This window comes from Carex rostrata, chromosome 6 (genome assembly GCF_964058835.1).
Source record: "Carex rostrata chromosome 6, lpCarRost1.2, whole genome shotgun sequence".
Lineage (NCBI taxonomy): Eukaryota > Viridiplantae > Streptophyta > Magnoliopsida > Poales > Cyperaceae > Carex > Carex rostrata.
Genome location: NC_135923.1, coordinates 10,563,976 through 10,585,868, shown reverse-complemented (window position 1 = coordinate 10,585,868; position 21,893 = coordinate 10,563,976). Strand labels below are relative to the sequence as shown.

General features: G+C 37.0%; 2 protein-coding genes across 3 annotated transcripts; one reads left to right on the top strand and one right to left on the bottom strand.

Annotated features, from left to right (window-relative positions):
- The first annotated feature begins 6,706 nt into the window (after positions 1-6,706).
- LOC144555724 (protein RETARDED ROOT GROWTH, mitochondrial-like) lies at positions 6,707-13,639 on the top strand. 2 transcript variants are annotated; one of them, XM_078304134.1, is made up of 8 exons: positions 6,707-7,247; positions 7,646-7,757; positions 7,968-8,130; positions 10,649-10,797; positions 12,254-12,405; positions 12,897-13,011; positions 13,093-13,299; positions 13,407-13,639. In XM_078304134.1, the coding sequence occupies exons 1-7, from the start codon at positions 6,826-6,828 to the stop codon at positions 13,219-13,221; spliced, it is 1,242 nt and encodes a 413-aa protein (XP_078160260.1). In that variant the 5' UTR covers positions 6,707-6,825; the 3' UTR covers positions 13,222-13,299; positions 13,407-13,639. The 2 variants fall into 2 exon arrangements, with proteins under 2 accessions (XP_078160260.1, XP_078160261.1); XM_078304135.1 differs by having other exon boundaries at positions 13,383-13,639.
- Positions 13,640-17,694: 4,055 nt separating this feature from the next.
- LOC144555629 (uncharacterized) lies at positions 17,695-20,190 on the bottom strand. Its single transcript, XM_078304027.1, has 2 exons — positions 19,098-20,190; positions 17,695-18,911 (listed from the first exon to the last, which is right to left on the bottom strand). The coding sequence occupies exons 1-2, from the start codon at positions 20,188-20,190 to the stop codon at positions 17,695-17,697; spliced, it is 2,310 nt and encodes a 769-aa protein (XP_078160153.1).
- Positions 20,191-21,893: the final 1,703 nt, after the last annotated feature.

The following is a 21,893-nucleotide window of genomic DNA, read 5'->3' as shown; positions in this document are numbered from 1 at the left end:
AATGAGAAAACCGATAAGGTCTTTGGCTGAAAGGTTGGGAACCCGGTTTGAGCTCAATTTTATGGTCAACCCATCTTCTTGGTGGTAGTGACTGTGGTTCTTCAAAAACTGAATTGTACTTGTGCATAATTTTCTGAAGTAAAGGGTCTGGATCAGAACTTTGTTTATCCTCTACTCCTTCTAGTTTAAACAGTTGAGCATAAATCACATGGTTACCCTTTTTCTTCTCCTTTGTCACATCAATTTCACCTTCACAAACATGAACCTCAGCTTTTACTCCTTCTGACACCAGTCTGATCTTTTTGCCATCCCTTTTTATTTGAAACATTCCCTCTTCAAGGTTCATCTTAAGGGTACCTAACCGGGCAATCCAGTCCACACCTAATATTATGTCATAGCCATTGTGTTCTAATACCCTCAGGTTTGCTGAAAACAATTGGCCTTGTATGGTGAATTCTACTCGTTTGCACATAGTATTTGAAACCACCTTATTACCCAGAGCACCCCACACTCGTAAGGGTTTGATTTTGACTGTTTCTAGGCTCAAATTATGGACCAGATTTGGGTGTATAAAAGAATGAGATGCCCCAGTATCGAATAATGCACAAATAGGAATCTCTTTCATGAATCCCTTGAATTGTAAGGTTTGGTTGTACGATGGATTACTGATACTGTTTAGTGTGACAGTTTGTTCTTCCTCTTCCTCTTCCCCATTTGGGTTTGCTTCCTCTTCCCGTTGTTCTATGCACCCTTGACCCTCTTCTTGTTCTTCCTCAGCATCAATAGCATGAAGACCCATTTGACATTTATGCCCTTGAAACCATTTTTCGTTACACTTATAACACAAATTCATGGCTCTCTTCTGTTCCAAGGTGAGGTTAGTCCTAGAGATGGTTTTAGGTGCATCATTCCAAGGTTTTGAATTTGTTTTAATTGTTTCTGTCCCTTTCTGTACATGATTATCTGGTGGTCGGTTGGGTCTGAAATTCTGATTCAGTGGAGGTTTGGAATTGAAGGTTGTTTGAGGCTTGAAAAGATTAAGTCTCTTATCTGTGGGACCTATAATCTCCTCTACCTCGAGAGCAAGATTTATGGCATCATTTAGGCTTTTTGGTTTGAACAATTGAATGGGGTTTTGCAATTCTACTTTAAGGCCGCTGATGAAATTCCACACAAAAAAGAAATCATTATCAATGCCCGTCTCAGCTAGCAACCTTGATTTAGCCCTTTCAAACTCTTCTACATACTCATCTACAGTTCCAATTTGCTGGATTTTTCTCATTTGAATTACTGAATTTGAACCCTTTCTAGGTCTAAACCTCACAAAGATTTCATCAACCAGTACCGGCCATGGTGGGTTTGGATGCCCCAATCTAAAGCTGCTGAACCATTCTTTAGCAACTCCAAAAAAATTCATAGTTGCCATTCTAGTTTTGTACTCTTCAGGAATCTGATACATATCAAAATAAAACTTGCATTCTTCGAACCAATCAACTGGGCTACCCCCTCCAAACGATGGAAAATCTATTCTAGGTAAATTTACCCTTTGAGAGTTGTGTTGGTAGTCATGGTACCGGTATTCTCTTCTTAAGTCATGCCTGTCCCCTTCAGGTGATTGGCTTCTCTCATGGAACTCCCGTCTTCTAGATGGACCAGTTGCTCTCATGGTCGAATTGCTGCCATCACCTGCTTCTCTTTGCTTACTCGAGATATAATCTGTGAACATGCGAGTTAGTGCTTCAATCTTGCCATCCACTTCTTTAATAGCAGCACAATTCCCTTGAACGGTACTCTCTAGTCGATCACACCTAGCATCACGAACTTGGGCTGACATCTGAGACTCTCTAGCCATCCCTGCCAGCTTCTCGTTGATTGTCGCCATGTCCCAGATGTCCTCCTCTTCTGGAGGATCGTTCTTCCTTGATTTCGGCATTCTTGTCTCTTCTTGGTTGTTCGAACTACTACTGCCCAGCTACAACCGAAGGCTTCTGATACCAATTCTGCTACGATCTTAGATCCCAACAGCTAATTGGATTCAAATGGAATAGAATCCAATAAGAGAAAAGAGAATTTGGGTGGAAACTGAGAATACGGAAAGAACAGAACTTTATTTCAAGAACAAGATGAATTTCACAATTGTATTATTTCATTGATAAAATTCGTTCTCTGATTACATTGGCCTTATAAAGGCGATTCCATTCCAACAAAAATAACAGAAAACGGTTAAAGAATTCTTCTAATCCCTATTGCTTTGACACATCAGCTTCTAGAGCTTTGCTGTCTTCTTACGTGTCTGAGCGATTCTTCAATCATATGGAGTTTTCCCTTCTTCTTCATCTCCAGTTGCAAGCCTCACTGACCTCTCCAGTTTGTGGTTTAAACTCTGGGCCCCTTCGTCAGTATTTAATTTCTCCTGAACTCCAACGGTCGTCCCTAATTCTGCTGAGCCTCGCTGCACTCCAACAGAGTATGCATCAGTTTGCCATTTGGCACCCACGTTTTAAGCAAATTGTCGATTGTTAAAATCCAGTTAAGAAGCATTAGCCATTCAAATACGAAGAAATTTTTGTTGAGTTGTTTGAATAGCACCGAATCAGGAAATGTGTGTCGGATGAGGATAATAAACGGATAATATTTTTCCATTCCAACATTTATATCATGGAATGAATAAAGACAGATGTTCAATAACAAACGGATTATTTTTTTGTGATGAGGACAGATAGATTCTCTCTTTCATTTTTCTTGTTTTACATTTTTCGCGTGAGAGAAAACACATGAAAATATATAAATACTTGTTACATCTTACTATTTCTCAATATTTGACTTCCAAATATTTTAAAGATTTAGCTTCAAAATTAATAAAGGGGGCATGCGTGTCGAAACTAATGTGCTACTGCTATGTATATATATATATATAAACAAAACGCTAGAAAAATACTTGCTTGCAATTTTGGTTGCGCAGCATTCAAAATATCAGAAAATCCATAAGCGATTATCAAGTTTCCACCGTCCATTCAATCAGACGATTAAAATGTTGTCAAGTTCTTTGTCGATACAATTTAATTTTGAGAGGTTGCTGGCTCTTTGTTGACCCAAATACCATATACTGGTTTAATACTACACATTTATCAACACAAAAAAAAATAGTTGAAAATGTAGACAAATAATATTAAACAATTATTGTCCGATTGCCAATACGAACGTATACCTCTATTTCTTTGATCCAATTCAACCCCGTACAAACAACATTATTTTTTTTTCAAAAATTGATACACCTTATATGCAAATTAAATTTACATGCATGACACCAGAGTTAAAATACTTTTTTTTAATTAAAAGTCAACTATAATAATAAATATTGATATTAATATAAAGTAGACAACATAATTGTTCAATGTAATGGTGAAAGTAAATAATAAAACACTTCTCACATTTTATGAGACTAATAATTAATTACTTTTGAATACAATTAGTTTAGAATTACAATTTTTCAAATTTTTCAAATCCAAAATTACAATTGTTACTCCGATTTTATCTGATAAAACAATTTTACTAATTTAACCAACCACGTGATATGTTTCAAATATAGCATCGGAAGTGAAACCTGTTCATCCTAGCATGTTAAATGTTTAATTGCTCTAATATCTTAAAAAAGTTGCAATGGGATACCGTGTTAAGTCGGAAACAATTCATAAGTCTAAATATTATTTTATTGCCACAAGTTTAGAATTAGAGTATACGGTTTTGATGAAGAAGTGGTATTGACTTACGTAACAAGTGGTGTTTTGATTATAAATTTTGAACTTTTCAGTTGTTTATATCAAAAAAATATGAGTGAGTCTATGGTACTATGCATATCACGGGTTGGTCCGTAATACGGGTCAATATTCGACTTTTCAAAATCCTAACGGTCGATCCGAACCGTTCATCTTGTTCTCCATATTAATATGTGTTTGGAGACCAAATTTTACTATTTTTGAAATTTTTTTAACTATTTTTTTAAACATTTAGAAAATCACTTGATCTGAATATCAAATGATGGAATATCAAATGAAGCTAAAGTCGCGTGAAACTGGTACACAACTAATTCATAAATCCAGTAACATATCTAAATCTTTTTCTATTTCTAATTTTTAATATTAATTTATAAATATATTGTTTTTTTTAGAGAAAAGTGGGTATAATCCCACCGATTTCATTAGAAATCAAGCATGTTGGTCCCAACTCCAAATAACTGGAGGAAGGAAATTTTTACAGAGTTACTGGCCTAAACCAGAAGAACAAAAATTGGACCACGCCAATATAAGACCTAACCCAAAATAACAAAGCCACACAGGCTAAGCCAACTAAACAAACACATACACACATAGCACAACGCACAACAAACATAACAGATGTATTAAACCAAAACAACTACACAGCACATCAAACTTAACAGGGATCATCAGAAAAAAAAGGTTAGTAACTCAAGCAAGTAAATCATCTAGGAATTCTGTCCCATGCATAGGGATTGAATCGCCTTGATCCAGCAAAGCTGGGATGGCCCCATCCCCTTCCTCTGTTCCACCTGCCAAATTGATCCGTTGGGATCCTATTACAATCAAGTCCTGACAAGGCAAGTCATTAGTGTCTAATGGTAAAATTAAAGACAAATTGAGTAATGACCCATTATTTAAAGTCTGACACCAGAATTTGGCTAATGAAATAATTTTAGTACCCACAGCCTTCAATGTAGGCATATGAGATTGCTGAAAGCACAATTTGTTTCGTTCAAGCCAAATACACCACAACACAGTTCCTCGAACAAGTTCAACCAATGACTTATTTTTAAGAGGTATAGGGGCATTTAGAAACCATACATCCTCCATGGTAGAACCATCAAAAATAAAATTGTCATGGTTAGCAATCCAAAGCCATAGTCGGTAAGTAAATGGACAAGACACGAATAAGTGATCAGTTGATTCAAAAGCACCACAAAATGGGCATGATGTATTTCCTTGCCATCCTTTATTAACAAGATTTTCTTTTGTTAGGATCTTATTTCTCTTAAGGAGATAAAGAAAAATTTTGACTTTTAAAGAAATTTTTGAAGACCATATAGAGGTAAACTCATTATTTGGTATACCACCATATTCAAGCCAAACATAGTATGAATGAACAGAAAATTTACCAACTGTAGACCATCGCCACAATAATGTATCATGCAAACATGGATTTGGGTGACAATCAATGAGCTGAGTGTGCAGGTTATGCCACTCAACCAGTAGAGCACCAGTTAATTGCCGTGTAAAGGAAATATGTAAGCAATCATCTCTAAAAGCCTCGATAACCAATAAATGAGGATCTGAAGTAATACTAAAAAGAAGTGGATATAGAGATGCTAGAGTAAAATCAGAACACCATCGATCTGTCCAAAAATGGATAGTAGAACCATTACCAAGTTGTTTCGTGAAACCAACATCTACCACTTGTGCCCCTTTAAGTATTCCTTTCCAAAAAGGTGAACATGTGGAAGAATAACCCGATGGACTATATTTAGACAACACTATAGTCTTCCATTGACTAGAAACAAGTGGATCATGAAACCTGACCCACCATTTCGCCAATAGTGATTGATTAAGCCTTTTTAAATCAATTAAACCCAAACCACCTTGTGATAAAAAATTGATTGTCAAGGAATCCCAACAACGTTTTGAAATATTCTCATAAATTATTATAAGTATGAAATAAATTTAGTTGTCAGTGTATTCCTTTCATACAAGGACAATATTAGTATTTTTTTTTTAACTTGGTAGTGAGGACAATATTAGTATCTTTCGTTATACTTTTGTGTAAAATAAGGCCTACTCACAGGAAAACAAAAATACGAAACTTATTATGGTTGATGGATATCCGGAATTGCGGATTCTCAAATTCAAATGGACCATTTGCACTGGTGGCGAAAACTTTTTGCGAAGATAGTCAAGATACTATAAATAATTTTTTCTTTAAATATTTATATTTCTTCATAATTTTTTTATATAATTTAAAATAAAATATTATGAATACTGTATATTTAGTTTCATGCTTAACATAAAAAATGTACATAATTAACTTGTTAAAAACCTCGATCCGTCCCTGCATGAAGTTGCACACAATGTTAAATTAGAATGCCCCATGAGAATCCAAATAAAAAATCCGACTGAATCCAGGAGCCAATCATTCTTTCCTGAATAGGTTTTTGTTGTGGATTTCTGTGGACCAAAAGTAACGAAATTGCAATCCTCCCAAAAAAAAGATAAGATCCTCCTCCTATCCGGAAATTCCAAATCCCAATTAATGCAACTATGCAAGCATGGAAATTAGGAATAATCCAATGCAAAATGAGGAATTTGTTCCATTCTGCAATTCTTTCCAGAGGTGAGAGGAGGCATAAATCAAGGGGAACGATCGGGCCAATTTCTTTCCGTACCAATGTACCATCAACAAAACTGTTTTTGACCACAGTGCGTATCATGATTTACTTCCATGTTGGCCATGTCATCCAAAAAGTGTTCTAACAAAATAAATTAGAGGGCCCGGCTACTTTCTTTCCGGGCCTAAATAGGCTCACTGCAATCAACAGCCCGTTACCCGTTGCTGTTAAAGGAAAATGCTGATTTCCCGCTACCACTATCAATCGCTTCATTTTCCACCTCAATTCCCAAATTAACCCCGCTATGCTAAACCCCCGCCCCAACTTGTACCCCAAGTCTGCCTCTCTCTCTCTCTCTCTGTGTCTCTCTACATCTCTCTAATTCAACTAGCCAATTCAATCCATCTCTAATCCTTCCTAATAGTATCCCCATGGAAATTTGGAGAGTTCGTTTCCTAGAGAAGCATCTCCGAGCCGTGCTCTCTCCTTCCACTATTCTCTCTCGGTTATGCCAATCCAGTCCCCGCTCTTTTCATACACTACCTTGCTATCCACTCCGTTCGGGCCGCCTCCACTCCATTTTTTCTCCCTTCTCTAATACCCCCTCTCGCCACACTCGATACTTCAAGCATGCCAGAAACCCTAGCTTGAGGGTGTTTTCGTCACTTTCGCCAGGGAGAGAGGTGGAGTGGACAGACGAACAACAGCACCAAAATCAGCCACACAAAGGTCCGGTGGAAGTGCTGAGCGAGGTGTCGGGGTCAGAAGAGGATGACACGTATCATTTACTGGAGGTGCAACAGGAGAAGCAGAGTCGCTTTATTCCTGTTAAGGCCTATTTTCTCTGTACCAGGTCTTTATCTTCTCTTTAATGAGTTTTATCTACTATCTATGAGTTAAGCGGATATCTAAGAGAAGATTTGTACAATCTCTATGTCCGTACTACTTGATTCATTTAACATATTCAACACCAATGACTTGTGGAATAACACCTGTAGAGCGAATTTTGCAGTTTAGACTAAACAGGTCTGAATTCAACCTCATTGCGAGTTATTGTGACATTGAGCCTAAAAACTTCAATTGCACATATTAATAGGCTTACACATTAAATGATTTGATTTTGTCTTCTTGTAGTCTCAATTGTGTAAGTACACCACAAGAAGTCACTTGAAGAAAAGGTAAATTGGCAATCAAATTGGTATGAACACAAAAAAGTTTAATTATGAAATAATGTTTATGTTGTACTTGCAGCATTGACTTAAGGAGCTTGCAATCTCAAAATGCATTTAATGTGATCCCACCAAACTCCCGTGCCACTAACTATGTCGTGTTGAAGTATTACGATGTTAAAGGAGATCCTCAGGTCTCTCTTTCTTTCTCTCTCTGTTAGAGTATGTCAATAAAGTGTAATTTTTCCTTCATACTACCATCTAACATAACTTCAAAAGATTGTTTTTTTTTTTTTTAATTTCAGACTTGGCGATGATATGTGTATTAGACTTCTGGGTAGCAGTGCTAATGCTCTATGTATCTGGAGACGTCAATGATTATTTTTTATTGATTTTTGTTTCAGGGATTTGAGGCTGGTTTTGTGAATGAGGGCAACTGCCACTACATGGTAGTTTTTCAATATGGCTCAGTTGTACTGTTCAATGTATCTGATCAGGAAGCTGATGGATACCTTAGAATAGTTGAAAAACATGCTTCTGGAATGCTCCCTGACATGAGAAAGGACGGTATGGCTTGTTTTTAACCTTAGTATTACCCAATTTCCGCAAATAAAAATTAATTGTCTTGAGCATAAATGTGTTACGGAATTTGTTTATGGATAAACTTTTTCAGAGGTCGCCAAATTTGTCCTAGAATCCACATTTGGTCACTGAACTTTTAATTATCCGTTTTTAGTCACTGAACTTCAATATCTATACAAATTTAGTCACTTCACCACAATTTCTATTACTTCCCATCTCTTCCATTCTCTTTATCCCTAGTCCCATTATCCCTTCTTCCTCCCACTCATCTCTATCAACCCTAGATAGGAGCAAAAATCAGGATCAAGTAAAGACCAATACTACCCCTGTGTGCTATTCTGCTTGAGCGCCGGCCAACTCTCTCTCCCCTCTTTGATTCTTTTTCTGATTTTTGTCTGAACTTTTGTTCGGATTTTTAGTAAATACAACCAAATAGCAGGATGTATAGCAGATAGTTTTGTGAGAGCTTGTTTCGCATTCAATGAAAACATCTCCACTGAAAACCTATCCATCAGGGAGAGTGACAGTATTCACTGCTGTTGGCAACCAATAGGTGAGTGACAGTGTGATATCCTTACCTTTCTTTATCGCATGGGATCTTCTGCGGCCAAACTTCTGTAGCAGTCACATGGAAGTGAAAAATCGGTTACTTGCTAGTCCGCAACACGAACGGTTATATAGCCTTTTCAATTTCTAACTCGATCCAACGTAGATATTAGTTAATTCTGTTTTTTTCATGTTAGTCCTAAAAGGTTTCATAATTACAAATAACATCTGACAAAGGGTAGTTTATAATGCATATGCCCTTTTCATTTTCAACAGAATTTATATTACGTTTTGCCTCTCGAATTTGAAGAAAGAAATAGCTACATACAGGCAAAGGGCAATTGCCATGTGTTGTATCCATACATTTTTATATTAAAAACACTCCAATACAAGTCACATTTTGTTTATAGAAAATAAGTTCCACTATCCTATGCATAAAGAAACAATAAGTACTAGCATTTTTTGTTTCTTTATTCTGTTACTTCAATCTCATCTTCAGAATCTCATACTATGCTGCCAGTCTATCAAGGATATGGTGGTTCACAAAATACTAGTTCCAAAACATGATTGGAATTGTAGCATACAAAATTATCATGAATTTAGTGAGCTATACCGTACAGATTTGGGGGTCACAAAACTTAGTAAATTGGAACTCAATAGATGCAAAATCCAAATTAATCTGAGATAACACTTTTAGGCATGGTTGCAAATTTATACAGAGTTGAACTTGTTGAATTAACATTTGATTGATTTTTGAACAAGTCTAAAAGAGAAATTCACAAGCTCTGATGCATACATTTGGAGAAATTGTAACTACTTGAAGCTTTTCTGGTTTCAACTAAGATTTTGTTGGAGAGGGAGAGTGGGAACGGCACCAGGAGATGCTTGCGGGATATTGGCTGAGTGGGGTGCGACCTTCAGTTGAGATCTTTGGAGCGGCTTTCTACACTTTTGGAGAGAGAGAGAGACAAGAGCGTGAGAAGGAAAATCGATAGCGGAGATAGGAGTTGTTGGATTTGAGTTCTTTCTTTCAATTGTTTTCTATTTCTCTTCGCAGAATTGGATGGAGATGAGTGGGAGTTAGAGGGAAGGGAGAGCACAACAGAGAGGAAAGAGACAACATAATAAATGGGATGGGAGATGATGGAAATTGTGATGAAGTGACTAAATTTGGATAAATATCAAACTTTGGTGATTAAAAACAGATAATTAAAAGTCCAGTGACCAAAAGTGAATTTTAGAATAAGTTCGGTGACCTCCAAATTAATTTACCCCTTGTTTAAAAGGTTTCTCAGCAAATTAGAGGGCTTGAATTTTACATGTTGAAATTTTTTAGGTTTTGCTAATATTTAGCTTTGTTGCACCTAAGAAGTCTGGCATGTCCTCAGTCCATTATGTGGCTTTGCTTTATACAATGTTTTTACTGGCATTTTGATTCTTTATAAGTGAAAACTTTTAGGCAAATAACTGTTGTCATCATCAGCGACAACAACAAAGCCTTTAGCCCCAAACAAGTTGGGGTAGGCTAGAAATGAAACCCAACCAGAGTGTGTGGGTTTCATTTCCATAAAAGGCTGTATTTTACGTTGGCTCACCACGCCTATCACAATCCTCCTCCTTCCTGGCTTGGGACAGGCTGTGTAGAAACTACACAGGCGGAGTTAAATAACTGTTGTCATAAACAGAATTTTCTTAACCAAGAATGGAAAGGATAGAAACCCAAAGCCTTATTTTATCTTTCTGTAGATACCTTGCACTATACTTTTGGTTGGCTTCTGGCTAATCAACTTTCAAACTTGCTTTTGTTGTGGTTGTCAGTATCCTTTGCAACAGTTTGCACATTTTAAAGATCTAAATATATACAATAAAATACTTTGCCAGAACAATCTCTTAACTTGATAATGTAACATTTTTTGTAAATTAAAATAAAATTAACCTTTTCCCAATGGAACTGCAGATTACGCAGTGGTGGAGAAACCGACCCTGGAGTCTTGGATGCAAGGTGGACTTGACTACATCATGCTTCGCAACCTTAGCATAGATGGAATTCGTACAATTGGGAGTGTTCTTGGACAGAGCATTGCACTTGACTATTACATCCGCCAAGTATTTTTTTTTTGCCTTGATAAATTCCATGATAAAGTAGTTTATTGATAGAATGATGGATTTGACTTCAGTTAATGACACCTCATTCATGCTGGTTTGGAACATGAGCATAATGGTACTAGGTATTGCTAAAGTTGGCTCTTATAAATGTCCTTCAGTTAATGCAGTTATTATTTCATTATTCTTCAATTACTGTCAGTTTTATCAGACTTTACCACAGGCCAGAGTCATTCCTCATAGATTTATGGGCACTTACCAAACGAAGACAAGTATGAGAGGAGACTCTAAGAATATCCCGAAAATCATGTTGTTAAATTAGCCCCCTGAGCTATTTGTTTTTGTTCAAAAAAGCCCTTTTGCTATGGTTGGATTGGTGATTATTTGGATGTAGTGGTTAAGAATAAAATGCATTTTTAGTGGTATTATCTTTTGACTAGCCTTTTCCCAACTGAGTTTGTTCCCCAGCGCTCCCTGCAATTTCCATGCTATAATGATCCCTCTGCCTCCCATGCAAGATCATGCACAAATGGATGCATCAACATTGACACCTCTCTCAAGTCTTAACTATCCAATAACCAACCCTTTGCCTTTCATGATGCCCCTTGTTTGTTCTGTCCTGGCATCTTTTCTTTTTGGTTGTTGTTGGTGTTGGGGAGTCTGCATCCTTTCAGGTTCAGGTATCCGATTGCTATGAGCAGCATTCTCACCGTCCGATCAATGAATGGGCAGTTTTTTGGTGGACGGTCAGCTTTTAGATTTGTCTGAGCAGTCTAGATTCTTTGTAGTCATGCCTGGGGTGGGGGATATGAAGTCGGGGGCCCGCAGGGTGGGGGGGGGGGGGAATTTTTCTTGAATTCTTCTTAGTTTGGTCAACACAGCCCTTTAGAAAGTTGTCATGTACGCATTACTGAAAAGCGACCTGACTGCTTGCGTTCAGATCTGCAGTTGCAATGGGTATATTGGAATGGTTGCATAAGATCAGTTGCATGTGGCGAGAAGCCTGAGATAATTATGTTTGCAATCCAGGGATACTGTGATGCACTGCAGACAAAGTTTACATTGTGTGTTGGTGTTTGAGTTTGTGGTAGTTTTTCTTGTTGGAAAAATTACTTGAAACCCCAACAGTGTTTTTTCAGATGCAGCTGGGTCAGGTGAAAAGCCAGTCAAGTGTCAGGCAAAGATAAAATTGGCAGGTTCCACTGTAGTTGGTTATGAGAGTCTTGTGCTTTATACTTGTTTCTTTGTCTTGACATGTTAAAAAGGTAATTTGTTCAAGGTGTTGAATTTATTAAAAACCACAAGCTAAAAGAAAGTGGGACCAAACAATGTTTACTAGAATCTGGATCGTACTTGGATGGCGCTAAAAGCTGAGGTTGTTATCCTTCAACCTCCATCGACCATAATTTTTATATCATCAGGGGTTATGTGTAAAAGGGATGTTTGGCTTTCTTTTTAGGTTGATGGAATGGTGGCTGAGTTCACAGATATAAATCGAGGCATGGAAAAGACGGGTACCTTCACCATGAAGAGAAAAAAGCTTTTCCAGTTAGTGGGAAAGGCCAACTCTAATCTCGCTGATGTCATCCTCAAGCTGGGTCTGTTTGAGAGGTACAAGATCAACATTTTCAAATCATATCGATAGTGGTGCAACACATGTTGTCTTTAATTAGATTTATCAGTGTCTACACGAAATATAGAAAGCTATATAAGAAAAATATGAGAAAAAGCAAAAAAAAAAAAAACACTGAAACAATTTGAAGCAGCATTGTTGTGATCACTTAATTAAGTTCCCATAGTATGTGCACGATTGAGGTTCCTAGAAATCTGTTATCTAGTTGATCCTTTTCTTTTGCCGCTTCGTTTCTTTAGTGAAAGGACTGTACCTGTTGAAAAATGTGTGTGCATTCATGTGGATTGAAATTGCTTATGTAGTAGGGCTCATTTCTTTTCCAGTCTATTTTATTATATTTTTCAAGAAACAAGGCCAAGAAAGCACACAATTGAAGAATGCTTTGTGTATTACATAAAGAGGTATATCAAGGGTTCTAACTTCTAAGCTGTTTATGGAGGTTCCAAGATATGTAAATTTGTGATTTCAGGTCAGACATAGCTTGGAAAAATGCAAATTATGCACAAATTTGGGAATATCTTCGTGATGAGTATGAGCTTTCCCAAAGATTCGGAAACCTGGATTTCAAGTTGAAGTTTGTTGAGGTAATATTTCTCATGATTTGCATGTTTTAAAAGTATTAGCTTGTTTGGTGCTTCATTAAACTTTTCTTTTGCTATTTTCAGCATAACATAAGGTTCCTTCAGGAGATACTTCAAAACAGAAAATCAGATTTTCTGGAGTGGTTGATTATAATATTGATCAGTGTTGAGATCCTCATTTCAGTTTATAATATTGTACGGGAGCAATTGTAGTTTCTTCTTTTATGACACTGAGAAATTGCTCTTGCATGCTCCTGTAAAGATGTTCACGCTGCCTTGTTTAACTCTGAAGTTGTAAATTGTTCTCTCTTTAAGATTTGTCTAGTAAGACGTGGGAATGCATAATTACCTAATAACTGATTTAGTGGATTTAGTGGAGTTGGTGATGGGTCTTACAGGTCACAGGTGGAGAGAACTGATGTGATCTTCAGCACAGAACTGTAATTAGTCTAATGACCGTACAATTAGTGGTCAATATTTTTCCATTTGTGGGTCCTATGAATGATTTGTACTAAAGACAGGTGGTATCAAATTCTGTTTCTTTTTGGATTTTCGGCAGTATAGTTTTCAACCAGTGCTTAGCTTGTAAATATCACATTAATCTTTAGTGCGGTTCTTTATTATTTTGTTATTTTTATTATTGTTATTATATTATTATTAATTTATCATATTCATTATAACTCAAGATCTAGATTAGATATTTTAATGTTTCTTTGAAGGCGACTCCATGACTCGTTTAGTATTATTATAATTGGCACATGAGTCCTCGGGATTCGCTCGGCTGAGCTGGCCACTTCACTACTATCAGTGGCCATGACTGTCTTTTGGGGTTTCAAAATTGTTCTCTCTTTTTTTTTTCTTTTAAAACCATTACGAAGACTGATTCCAATATTTTGCAAAACACTAAACACTATGTCCGGATGCTTGATGGGATGCAATTACCACGGTGACTTAGGAACGAGTATCTTCTTAGGTACCGTAAGTGGGATTCCTCTCATTTTAGTGTTTCGAGTTGTTTGGCAATAAGGAATAAGTTTTATTAAGGTTTAATTTGCTTCCTTAACTGCTTAATTTTGTCGGACACCGGTTTCTTACTGCGGATTAAGATTACTTTCTTTAGCTGTATTTTGTTCGAACTTTAATTCTCTGTTCGAATCTTAAGACACCTCTACCTCTTCTTTTAGTTTTCTTTGCTTTCATTCACGGATTAAGATAACCGAATATTGATTTTTTACCGTTCCTTAAGCTCTTAATCTTTTGTTGCCGAACATCCCAAAAAATTAAATCTCAACTAGTTTGAGATTCGGACTAGCGTATGGGACGGTATTATTGGACTTTATGATTCATGACAAGTTAAAAATAATGGTATGGATCCACTAATGGTAAAAGATTCCCTTTTCAGGTAAAAGAGATGTGAATTCCGTTAAGTGAGACCCATGACTTTACGATCCATATTTACTCTCAGTTGGATCAAACTCAATTTGGTGAAAATTTAAAAAACATACAAAATAAATAAATTAAATAAAAAAAATGATTTTCAACCAATTTTCAGAAACAACACTTCTGTTGGATAATTTAACAGAATTGGATTTAACTTTTGTAATTTTATTCAATTCACTCGTAACTCTGTAATTTTGTTGGAGTTGTAATTCAGCGGAATTGCAATTCCGATGGATTATCCAACAGAAGTGTTATTTCTGGAAATTCCAGAAAAGTGATGTTATTTTTTTAATATTTTTATGTTATTTATAAAAAAAAATTAGCCATTAAGATGTATCATCTCCTTTAAGATTTCTGCCATGTTAAGGTACCGAAACTAAAAGTGATGTTATTTTATTTACTGTTTTATGCAATGTTATCAGAACTAGACCAGTGATGTGATTTTTACTACACAAGTAATAAATCCTAGTTGATACTCAATTCGGTTGCAAGTGTACAACCTTGTCAAGTAGTACTTAGGGATCGTCTCCACAGGGACAAGTTGGAATATTAAACCTAACCTAACAATTTAATTTAGTAAAAAGAAAATAAGAAGGTTGTTGTTTGTTTAAAGGGTTGGTTTGATTGTGATTAAACTAAAGTCTTTAAAGCAAAATTAGGTTTTTTAACAAGAATGAGAAATTAGGGTTTCTTAGGGTTCCTATCCACTAGTGTTATGACTAATTGGTTTATTAAATTTGTTCTTTTAGTTATGAAGGCACAGTTGGGTGTTGTAGGTACAAAGTGATATCTCTATATTAATATCATCTTTAAATTAGAATAAACGTCACCTCTCGGTACTTGGCTACCCTAATCTAAAGTCATTAAGTTCTCACTGTCCCAATAAATCTAGAAAACTATCTTTCACCTCTCGGTACTTGGCACAATTCTCTAAACTATTAGGTAAAGCCCGTATAGGACAAGCGTCACCTCTCGGTACTTAGCCTATCAAATACCCTATTCCTTATGGTCTGGACCTAATATTCAATTTCTCAATTGCAAATACCAAATCATAGGGTTTCATGTGATTTCGATTAAGTCCTCACAATCAATTAAAATAAAGAATAGATCACAACAAAGAACAAGAATAAATAAAATAAAACCAACTAAATCATAACAAAAGTTTCAAGTACAACCCTAATCAACCCTAGAAAAGCCTTTAGCCAGTCATGGCTAAAGCACAAATCAAAAGAATAAAAGAGTTCCAAAGGAAAGAAAACAATAAAACCGATTGATCAATGATCTCTTCTTCTTTCTTCTCTCTTCTAGCTTTTCCTTGCTCTTCCTTGTTGAAACCCTAGAAATTCTGCCTAAAAAACGTCCCCTTATCTATTCTACAAGTCCCCCTTTTATACCCCTCATAAAAACTAAGAATAACTCCCTAAAAATAGCAAATTCGGGCTCTGAACCGACTTATTGCGGGCCGCAATGAGCGGAGGCAGTTAACAGACTGCGCAGAAAAATCTGGAGAGGTTATTGCGGGCCGCAATGAGTGTGCTGGAATGAAAATGCTGTGCTGGAGAAGTTATTGCGGATCGCAATAAAGGTCCTGGAAATGCTGTATTGAAGATGGTTCTGTCTGAGTTGGTTGCGGCCCGCAATAAATTAATTGCGGTCCGCAATAAATGTGAAATCTACTCCATCTTCGTGCTGTCTTGCTCCGTTAAGCTCCAAGCACTTGATTACCTACAAAATAAACACAACTAGGGCAGTAACTTGAACTTTTAGACATTTCTAATCTAATTAAACCTAATTCGAATCAAAACTTGACTTAATTTACATAACAAACCCTAGGTTTCAATAGATACAATTTCAGCTTATCAAATTCCCCCAAGCTTGAACATTGCTTGTCCCAAGCAATATCTAAACTTGGACTATGATCTTGCCAAAATTTAAAAATCTCAACGTAAATTTTGTACAAATTTAAAGTGCAACCCTTGGCTAATCATGCTTCACCCCACAATTCAATTACTCTAACTTTTATTTTCCTAAAGTTTTAGAATTTGTAAACTTCGGGTATCTAAATTTGTTACAAAAAATGCATTCTTATTTGCGAAAATTCTTTTTAAAAATCCCCCAAGCTTGAATCAAACTTAGGTTAGAAAGTCGCGAACTTCGTGTGTTGATATATGCAAAATTTTATTTTTCTTTTGTTGGTTTTATTTTATGACACTATAAATCTTTATCCTTAGAACAAAACCGGCTAGTTATAGGTAGCTAATCTATACCCAACCGTTTTAATTCAAAAGTGCATTTGCATGCTCTTGGTTCAACCCTTCCATGACACGAACTCACATGTTTAGTGCAAATTCGGTCACTTTATCGGGCAAACTAGCGGAGCAAAGTGTCTATGACTCATTGCTATAAGTACGTCATGTCGCCGTAACATAAGCAAACGAAGTCTTTCTTTTCTAAAAATTTTCAATTTTACACAATTTTTCAACATTTTTACAAAAGATCATGAATACACACATCCTTAGGCATTAAATCATACCTATGGATATCCCGAACTTTCTAAATTCGTTTTTCCCAAACAAGTTGCATTTTCAAAAAAAAAAAATTTAAATCCCTAAATTTTCAATTTCTTAAACCTTTATTTCCACAAAGTTTTTCGCCAAAGTATGTGGTTATTTCAAATTATTCCAAGGGTATTACTAAAAACTCGTTAAAATTTCAAGGGTTTTATTTTTGCCAATTTTTGACACAAAAAAAAAAAATTAAACATGATTTTATACTTTATGCATTTTCAAACAATTAAGTCCAATTATGCAAGACTCTATTTTTCATAACCTCATAAAACATCTTGACAAATTTGCAATTTCAAGCAATTAAGTTTAAAATCACAAATCCTATTCATGGTCAAGTAAAAATCAAGGTTATAAATCCTAAAAAGTTTTGAAAACATGCATGCAAAGATACAATTTCTTCCCATCCCCCAAGCTTAAATTAAACATTATCCCCAATGCGTAAAAATAAACAAAAGTAAATATGGAGAAACATGGACTACTCTATTGGCGGAAGGTGGTGGTGGTGCGCCTTAATGCTTGGATGGAGGATCGGGAGAACGGCCTCCCCATTGCTCCATTTCGTGTCGATTTCCTCGAGATTTGTCGGTATCAGATGTTTCCACCGACTTCTTGGGTGCATCCTCCGAGGTTTCGGCAAAGTTAGGAAGGATCTCAACGGTTGAAACCTGAAAAATTGGTCTCAGAATATGCTTTTTGTCAATATGGGAAGGGTTATTGCGGGCCGCAATAAATTCTGGTTTATGTCGCTTCTCTGACTGGTTATGCTGCGGGCCGCAATAGGTTCTGCAGAACTCGTTTTGTTGGCTTTTTCACACTCCTGATCCATCCAATACTCAAAGGAACCCTTCTCCAAGTTGTTCATGAGCTCCTCATCTATCAGCCTGTCAAGAATCTCAACACTAAAAACACTTTGATCATTAGATGGATATCTCATGGATCTTTTGATGTCAAAGGTTAATTTTTCTTCACAAATGTTCATTGTTATAATTTCATCATGAACATAAATCACAGCTTTTGCCGTATTGAGAAATGGTCGACCTAACAAGAGTGGCGTATGAGTGTCCTCATCCATGTCAACCACAACAAAGTCTATTGGTACAAAGAACTTACCAATTTGAATCGGCAAGTCCTCTACAACTCCTAAAGGTAACTTAACCGATTGGTCTGCCAATTGAAGCGATATTCTTGTTAGCTTAAGTTCTCCAACACCTAACCTATCATATACCGACTTTGGCATAAGACTTACACTTGCCCCTAGATCACATAGTGCACGTTTAAATGGGACACTTCCTATAGAACATGGTATGGAAAATTTACCCGGATCATCCAACTTTTTGGGCAATTCATTCATTACCATGGCACTACCGTTTGAGTCTAGGGACACCATTTGGACTTCTTCAAGTTTACGCCTATTCGAAAGGATATCCTTGAAAAAATTGGTGTAAATCGGCATTTGGGTCATTACCTCAGTCAATGGTAGGTTTACATGCAATTGTTTCAACAATTCAAGGAATTTAGCAAATTGCCTATCAGTTCTCTCATTCTTAAGCCTACTAGGAAAATGTGCGTATTTATGAGGAGGGATATAGAGAGGTACCTGTGCACTTACCTTTGGCGGCTCATCTTGAGATGTTTTTGCTTGCTTGGCAGGGTTACTTGGTGCAATTGGTGTAGCTTCCTTTGAGGCAGAATCCTCATGTGTGGAGATGTGCTCATCACTGCTTCGTGTCTCTTCACTCTGTGGCTGTGCATAGTCATCCTTTGGCATAGGTGGATCCTCATATTGCATACCGCTACGAAGCACGTGCCTAACTGCCTTGACCTCCCTGAGATTGTTCTCAGGTTTTGGTGGAAGGGTGCCCAGTTGGCGGGAGAATTGTGTAGCTTGTTGTGCAACTTGGTTTTCAAGCATTTTATTTTGGGTTGCCAACATGTCTACCTTTTTGGTCAATTCATCAAACTTTTGGTTTTGACTTGTCATGAATGCCTCCATCATCAATTCAAGATTGGATTTTGGTTGTGCATTAGAACTATACCCTTGGTTACCATAACCTTGATTTGGTCTATTAAAGTTTGAGTTACCTTGGGTATTTTGGTCATTTTGTCTCCACAAAAAGTTTGGGTGATTTCTCCAACCGGGGTTGTAAGTGTTGGAGTAAGGATTGTTATTCGGGTTGAAATTGTCTTGGTTAATTGCATTGACTTCCTCATAACTAACCTCATTACTTACACCACAATTAATTGCTAGATGGTTGGTGCTACCACAAATTGAACAAGGAAGAGGAGAAGAATTGTTTACCGAATTTATGCTCATTTGATCAATTTTGCGATTCAATGCGGCAATTTCTGCAGCCAAGTTTTGGTTTGAATTCACCTCCTTCATTCCCCGCTGCATGATGATCGGTGTCTCCCTAGGGTTGTGCCATTGGCTTTGGTTGAGAGCCATGTCATCCACCAATTTGTATCCGTCCACAACCCCTTTATTCATGAGACTACCTCCAGCAGCTGCATCCAACATACCTTTGTCGTGTGGCATGAGGCTGTTGTAGAAGATTTGCAGTAGATTCCACCCTTCGATACCATGATGTGGACAACATCTCTGCAGTTCTTGAAACCTCTCCCACGCCTCGCTCATGGTCTCATCTCCTTTTTGTCGGAAATTGTGGATTTGATGGCGCAAGGAGTTCGTTTTGGATGGTGGAAAGAACTTGTTGAGGAAAGCATTCGCCACCTTAGGCCAAGTGTTCATATTCTCGGGCCGTTGTCCCCTTATCCAACCTTTAGCCTTGTCTGCAAGAGAAAAAGTGAAAGCCATCACTTTAAGATCATCAGGAGAAACATTTTGTACCTTGATTGTACTGCATATTTCTTCAAAGTTGGCTAAGTGTTGCGTGGCATCTTCATGAGGCAGACCATGGAAAAGATTACGCTGCACCATGCTAACCCATGCAGGAGGAATTTGGTATTCCTCAGCATTAATAGTAGGTGCCGTGTACCCAAGGTGGGTTTCCTCAGCCCTAGGTGCCGTAAAGTCTCTCAAAGGGCGGTTGGCATCAGCGGCTTTATTGTTTTGTCTATTAACGGCGGCTGCGCGCAAGAGTTGAAGTTCATGGGCCATCTGATCCCGTTCTCTTTGGAGGTTCTCCAAACGAGCATTTTCATTCCCGGTCGACATGTCTAATTGGCGTTGATTTAAGTGCAAGAAAGGTCCCCTTGTTGGGTGTTTGTTCCGTCTCTGGTAGAAGAGATGGGTTGATCCTCGCCTAGAAAACTACTCAACTAAATCTGTGACGTTCGGGGTTCAAGGTTCCTCTGCCAGATTTCAACCTAAAAAGATGAGAGAAAAAGAAAGCAAAATAAAACTAAAAACAATTACTAACTAAATTACTTAGGTCTGAAATAATATTCACCGTTGTCCCCGGCAACGGCGCCAAAAACTTGATGTGATTTTTACTACACAAGTAATAAATCCTAGTTGATGCTCAATTCGGTTGCAAGTGTACAACCTTGTCAAGTAGTACTTAGGGATCGTCTCCACAGGGACAAGTTGGAATATTAAACCTAACCTAACAATTTAATTTAGTAAAAAGAAAATAAGAAGGTTGTTGTTTGTTTAAAGGGTTGGTTTGATTGTGATTAAACTAAAGTCTTTAAAGCAAAATTAGGTTTTTAACAAGAATGAGAAATTAGGGTTTCTTAGGGTTCCTATCCACTAGTGTTATGACTAATTGGTTTATTAAATTTGTTCTTTTAGTTATGAAGGCACAGTTGGGTGTTGTAGGTACAAAGGGATATCTCTATATTAATATCATCTTTAAATTAGAATAAACGTCACCTCTCGGTACTTGGCTACCCTAATCTAAAGTCATTAAGTTCTTACTGTCCCAATAAATCTAGAAAACTATCTTTCACCTCTCGGTACTTGGCACAATTCTCTAAACTATTAGGTAAAGCCCGTATAGGACAAGCGTCACCTCTCGGTACTTAGCCTATCAAATACCCTATTCCTTATGGTCTGGACCTAATATTCAATTTCTCAATTGCAAATACCAAATCCTAGGGTTTCATGTGATTTCGATTAAGTCCTCACAATCAATTAAAATAAAGAATAGATCACAACAAAGAACAAGAATAAATAAAATAAAACCAACTAAATCATAACAAAAGTTTCAAGTACAACCCTAATCAACCCTAGAAAAGCCTTTAGCCAGTCATGGCTAAAGCACAAATCAAAAGAATAAAAGAGTTCCAAAGGAAAGAAAACAATAAAACCGATTGATCAATGATCTCTTCTTCCTTCTTCTCTCTTCTAGTTTTTCCTTGCTCTTCCTTGTTGAAACCCTAGAAATTCTGCCTAAAAAACGTCCCCTTATCTATTCTACAAGTCCCCCTTTTATACCCCTCATAAAAACTAAGAATAACTCCCTAAAAATAGCAAATTCGGGCTCTGAACCGACTTATTGCGGGCCGCAATGAGCGGAGGCAGTTAACAGACTGCGCAGAAAAATCTGGAGAGGTTATTGCGGGCCGCAATGAGTGTGCTGGAATGAAAATGCTGTGCTGGAGAAGTTATTGCGGGCCGCAATAAGGTTATTGCGGATCGCAATAAAGGTCCTGGAAATGCTGTATTGAAGATGGTTCTGTCTGAGTTGGTTGCGGCCCGCAATAAATTAATTGCGGTCCGCAATAAATGTGAAATCTACTCCATCTTCGTGCTGTCTTGCTCCAGATCACCCGTCTTGCTCCGTTAAGCTCCAAGCACTTGATTACCTACAAAATAAACACAACTAGGGCAGTAACTTGAACTTTTAGACATTTCTAATCTAATTAAACCTAATTCGAATCAAAACTTGGCTTAATTTACATAACAAACCCTAG